The sequence below is a fragment of the Calidris pugnax genome, unplaced genomic scaffold (assembly GCF_001431845.1).
Source record: "Calidris pugnax isolate Ruff unplaced genomic scaffold, ASM143184v1 scaffold15, whole genome shotgun sequence".
NCBI lineage: Eukaryota > Metazoa > Chordata > Aves > Charadriiformes > Scolopacidae > Calidris > Calidris pugnax.
The window spans coordinates 2,285,826-2,292,085 of record NW_015090774.1 but is presented as its reverse complement, the minus strand read 5'-3'; the positions used below and the strand labels follow the sequence as shown (position 1 = coordinate 2,292,085).

At 41.8% G+C, this 6,260-nt stretch overlaps 1 protein-coding gene across 1 annotated transcript in view; it reads left to right on the top strand.

The window, feature by feature from the left end:
- Positions 1–5,924: 5,924 nt before the first annotated feature.
- Positions 5,925–6,260, top strand: part of CPE (carboxypeptidase E) — a 59,379-nt gene continuing 59,043 nt past the window's right edge. Inside the window, exon 1 of the mRNA XM_014944149.1 lies at positions 5,925–6,228. Coding sequence (XP_014799635.1) covers positions 5,940–6,228 — 289 coding nt within the window. The 5' untranslated portion in view covers positions 5,925–5,939. The remainder of the gene's footprint in view (positions 6,229–6,260) is intronic.

Here is a 6,260-nt window from a genome sequence, read left to right as displayed (position 1 = left end):
TGTGTGTATTATACCTTTCATATGTTTTTTAACACAAAACTGACAAACAACAGGTAGGATATAGCGTCTTACTCGGTTCGTCTCTAATGAAAAGGCATTGTTTCTGTTAGTATGGTCTACAACAGTTCCATCTGCTCAGCTTCTTACAGAGACAGCAGTAAGAAATGGAAATGGAGAAGGTCTTGTATGTTTTGCTGGTTTGAAGGACTTGGATACATACCTATTGTGGGTAGTGACAACTTTTGAGCCAAGTGCATGTTCAAGTTAAGCTACAGCTTCCACAAACTGGGTTCTCAAAATCTACTGCTAGAGTTGTACTGGTAATAGAAGCAGTAGTCTAATGAATCTACTCAAAATATTCGTCTGTTGCACAGGGAATGACAACGGAAGCATTTAAGAATACTTACAAAGATCTTGCACTTTGTATTTTAGTGTCAACTGCTCTTCAGATTTCAAATACCACTTCATCTAGCCTGGGAGTCCTTTAAAGATGTTTTTCTTAGTCGAGATCACCTGAATTTTCATGCTGCTTCACATGCAGTCTGGTGTAGTCCCCAAAACTGGCACTCCTGTGACAGTGGAGATGAGATCGGGCCAAAACATTAATGATATTCAGAGTGATTCAAATATTACTTGAAATGTGGCAGTGGTTCAGATTCCTCTTCTGCGTGTGTTTTGTAGATGGTCTTGCTTCTCTATCTCTATCCCCATAGAAATTTGGTGTTATTCCCCTTCCCTCTGGAAGGAAGTAAAAATACTTCCCGGTGACAGGTGAATGGCAGCTGAAGAGCCTGTATTGTTCAGTTTTTAGCCGAGGCTGGTACTTAAGGCTTCCTGTATCCATCTGTGCTGGTAGCCTGAACTCTCCACGGTGGAAGTGACCTCTCTAATCAGATTTCAAAGATGGCCATTATCCTCTTTGCTTTGTCAGCTCCCACTCTCATCCTGCAGCTGCAGCTGTACTTAGCTTTATTTTACTGAACCCCTAGCCTAAAAACACAAGGAGCTTTCAGTGCTTCAGATTTTCCCTCTGCACATCACTATTCACTTGTTCTCCACTCGATGGCTTGTGCCTATACACACACGGTCCCAAAATTGTGTACAACTGTGAGCCAATTCCTTAAATATTCCAATAAAGGTACTTGTAAAAGCTTGGAGTCGTCTCAGCTATTGCAGAGTCCAAGCAGAGCTCTAGAAGTTTGACAGGATGACTTGACAAAGTTACAATGTATATTCCATTCTTCAAGAGGTTTTGAAAATTAGGGTTGTAATTTTAACACATTAATTATGCCATCTCTTTATGTACAGTGTGCATGGGTTTGGGTTTTTTTGGGTTCTTTTTTCATTATTTGAATACATATTTTTCTGACACTCATTGCTATTTCAGTTTTTAGGGTTATTTTAGGTACATCCTTCGAGTCGCATGTGATCACATAATTGTTTTTGATCTTTCTTTAACAAATCCCTAGAGAACAATGCAAGATGTGCTTTATAAATGTTGGGGTTTTTTGCTGAAAAAATGTGCCCACCATACCTCTCTCAACACAGGAACTTGCATTTGAAAACCACGGGCTTGTTTTGCCGGGACTCAGTTGGACCTTCCTCTTAACACCACCCCTCAACCTCTTCACATGCAAAACCTTGTATTACTATTACTATTACTGAAGGCGATGCTGGCAGGTAAATTACCTACCTTGTTATTGTGTATCTTTTACACATGTCAAGAACTGTGTTACCCGTTTTTGCCTAACACAATGTTAGAACATTTTTGAGGTCTCAGGCTTTTATTAAATAAGACTTCCCTGATTTTTATGTTTTTTCCCAGAGACTATAGAGCGTGTGTAGTTCCAAAAACCAAGAGGTTTTTGTGCAGTAGAAAAAAAGGAGAGCAACATAGGGGTGACAGCTTTGGGCGCCTGACAAGACACAGCAAAACCTTACACAATCTGTTGTCTGTTATCCTCTTTAGCAAGGAGACAGATTTAACTCTAAAAAACGATAGGATAGGGGAATGAGTGGGGGAGCAACATTTTTCACCACCTAATTTTTTCCTAAAAGTCCAGTTAAGTTTGGGTAAGACTTATCTGTGGGAAATAGCAGCTTGTACTGTCCCTTAGGATTTGACAAATAAGTCCTATGAAAGTGATGAATTAATTTCCTGGGTTTTGTGTCAAAAAACATGGAAACTTTAAAAGTAAAATAAATTGTTAAGATTAGGATTGCAAAATAATCAACTGCTTTTGGCTGCTGCTGTGAAATACCACATAAGGAGGCTTACATTACACTGCAGTGCAGCTTGCCAGAGTGTATTAACAATGATATTTGTAACTTATATGACTTAATTTTTCTTCACCAATTTTATAATTAATGACTGCTGGGTGTTTTAAGATAACTTTAAAAAATATGTATATATTTATAGAATTTAACATTAATTTTTATTGGAAAATAATACTGTAACCCATATTTTGGCTACAAATATTTATTGCTCACTACAGAGTCTGGTTTGTTGCCTCCCAACCTCCATCCCGTTACTGCTGCCTCCTTCCCTTTGTCAGCTGCAGCCTTCTGCTAAATCTTGGCCACTGAAACCTAAAACCAGCAGGACCAGGAAGAAGGCAACTTTTTGCTATTGTTTTTTGCTATAGTTTTCTGTCTGTGAAGGTAATAAACGCAGGAATCAAATATCTTTTCAATTGCGTCTTTTCACTGGCTGACAGGATTATATCATGTCCTCCACAGTAAGACATTTCCTCTGTTTCTCAAATTACTTCTGAGACTTGTTTCTGCGTTTTTGATGTCTTGTTTCAGATGTAGATTATCAGAAGTGCATGTCCAGATCATTCTCTCTAATACCACCTTGGAGGCATAATCACACCCTTCCACTTAATCATTGTCCTTCCTTCTGTTCTGTTCATCCAAAGATGAATAAATAAAATAGAAATTAAAAAAGTGCAGTTACTCAAGTCTTGTAAGCAGAACTGTAGGAGTGTGAGGTTTTTTTCGTTGGTTTTGGTTTTTTATTTGTATTTTTTTTAAAATTTATTTAGATGCTTGCTGGTGAATCATGGTTTGCTGAAAAAGACAGATTCAGGAAAATCAAAAGTATCTGAAAATTTGTATCACATTCAGCAAATTGTTTTGGCCAAAGGAATGGAGTGATAAATAAATACATATGAATATTATATATAAGTTTACATATATATATTTGTCTATAAATATTTTTATAAATGTCAATGAAGTTTTCTTCACCTTTACCAAATTATTTAGGCTGCGTCTGTTGGTGAAATACAATCTACTATTCCATGTCATATACAGACATAAGGGAGAGAGAAACCAGATTTGAAATCTGCTGATCACAACGTTTGCTGGACAGGGAGCAGTTGAGGTCTGTTCCCTGCCCTAATTAGTATTATTAGCTTACAAGGCCATACCCAGGAGCCTGGTTATGCATATAGCCTGGGAATGCCCTTGGAGTTAGAGTATTTCCCCTGAGACTAAGGCAAGTGAAAAACCTTTTTCTATATTAGCAGGAAGTTGGGCCTTTGCTTGTGATGATAGTCGTCATCTCTGAACCATGGAAAATAGAAGGGCTTGGATAGAAAGGAAGTCATCGATTTACTCCTCCTTAGTTTTGCAAGTGCTCCCAAGCTCTCTGAAAATCTTGTCATTGTTTCTTAATCCCTTATTAAAAAGAAATTAGTACATGTGAACTCGACATATTTGATAGTATATAAAACACCCTGTTTTACACAAGATGTGTATGTGCATGTGTTTTCATAAATACTTATTTATTTTTAGAGACGGACAGTTAATAAGTATGGAAATGAATGTAAATCCATTCAGATCCAGTAAGACTAATTTTGTGTAGTGGAATAATTCTTCCTTGCTTGAAGAGGTGAAAAGAAATAGATTATATTTAAGCCTATTTTGTATCTTTTAGTGACGCTGTATTTTGGGAAAATAAATTTGAAGGGAAGCCAATGAGAGTTGCTACACTGCACAAAGGGTTTTTTTGGCTGATCAGAAATTTCTCCCAGAAAATGATACTGTAAATCTAAAATCACAGCATCAGTACATTTGTTTGCCTTGTGTATAAAGCACAAGGGAAAGTGATGAAGAAAAGGAGGAATATTTAGCCTGTGATGAATGTAGCCAACAAAACTGACAAAGAATGTGAATCTTTCAAATGCTATGTCAGCCACCTTTATTTGCAGTTCATTTTGCAGCTCTAAGAGCATTGCAAATATTGCACATAATTCCAAAGCAGTGTGAAGTCATAAACAAATTCATAATATGCTGGTAGGGAGAAGTCAGAGGGATGGCACTTCTGTGATCCTAAATCTGAACAGTGACCTTCATAAGAGAAAGCAATGTATGAGGGAGTCTCTGTACATCCGACTCCTGCAAAATGCTTGGAGCCAATTTGCCTTTGCTTTGTCACGACTCCAGAGCTAACATGACGCAATATGATAGGTGTGTCCCAGTTTTCCAGCAGTAAAAATGGAGAGCTGAAGACTCCAAAAAGTGCTCTAAAGCTGCCTATGCTCATGGTTGCATTCATGTAACCCTGGAAGTAAACTGGGCAGAAAAGCTTCTGAACCCAGTTGGCTTTGAAAGATGGTAAGCTCTGCATGAGCTGACCTTTGGTTCTTGCTATGAAGAAACACATCAAATAATCCAGACTGACAGTCAGGACACTGAAAGATAAAAAGTAGAGGTGAATATAGATAAATAGATACATATGTTTTATATGTAGTAGTTGCATTTTCAGGCCTGAGTTTCATGTGCTGGATGAGTTTCTGAGCTGCTGTATCACTGAGTCTCAATTAAGATGTTCTCCCAGAAGACATTATTTCCACTATTTTCTTGGTCAGAACAAGATGACCCATAATTTGAGAAAATATCCATAGGATCACAAAGGATTATTAACAAATCTTCCTGAAAATGGTTGCAGTATAAATTGGTGATGGAAGGGGATGTTACACAGGCTCACCTTTTTCGATTAGAAGATGAAGGCAGCATATGTATTAGATTACTGGGGATGAGATTCTATTTGTGGAAGGAGGAATTGGATGTGTGATTTTCAAGCTTTTCAAAATTTTGAACGTCTCAAAATTTGAACCTCAAAATTTTCCAGTGAGGCTTTGTGTTCTTTAAAACACAATAATAAAAAACCCCCTGAACTGGAACTTGCTCGTTAGCGTTTAGCCTTTTGCTTTTATCAGCTCTCCTTTACAGGGTGTTTTGATGCAGTCTGAACACCTATGCCTGTAAAAACAGGTTGGAAAAACAGCTGGCGTCAGAAGTCCTGTAGTATCTGGGGCACAGAAGAGACACTGATTTATTAATATATTGTGAATGGTTCCTCAAAAGAGCGTTCCCATTGAACGTAATGGAACGTGCTCTCCAAGTATTCTCAGTATCAGACGGGAAGTCTTGCTTTATCCTTTGCTTTCTGTGATGCTGCAAAGCCACCTGAGAGATGACTGTTCTCAGTTTTCCCCGTGAGGCCGATCCAATACCTGGTTTATTCTGCAGCAGGGCTGTTTGAATGTTCCACGGAGCACGCTGGCTGTTCATTTCGGTTTTTGCCAGTGGATGAGCTCGATGGGGCTGCGTGAGTGCAGGATAAGAACATTGCACCAAATAAAATTTAAAAAGCCAGGTAGAAACCGTGTCCCGGGATTCTCCCAATGCTTTTCTCCGCCCGGACATCGAGATCGGGCGATGACAAGAGCTTTAGCGGCTTCCGCGGGGCCGCGCACCCACCGCCTCCCCCCGCGGGGAGCTCTCGCTCCTCCCGCCGCCTTCCGCGGAGCCGGGCGGAGCGGAGGACCCTCCCCGCCCCTCCGCCCGCCCCCCGCTCCCTCCCTTCATCCTCCCTCCCTCCCGCCGGGGCCGGCGGCATCTGGGCGGCCGCGGGCGGACGGGCGTGCGGGATGGCGGTGCGTGCGGTGCGGGTGCTGCTGGCGCTGTGCGGGCTGCTGGCCGCGGGCTGCCGGGCGGCGGAGCCGGCGGAGGCGGGGGGGGTCAGCCGGCGGCGGCGGCTGAGCGCCGAGGAAGGCATCTCCTTCGAGTACCACCGGTACGCCGAGCTGCGGGAGGCGCTGGTGGCCGTCTGGCTGCAGTGCCCGGCCATCAGCAGGATCTACACGGTGGGGCGCAGCGCCGAGGGCCGGGAGCTCCTGGTCATCGAGATCTCCGACCGCCCCGGCGAGCATGAGCCCGGTAAGGGGGGGGGGGAAGGCGGCGGTGCCCGC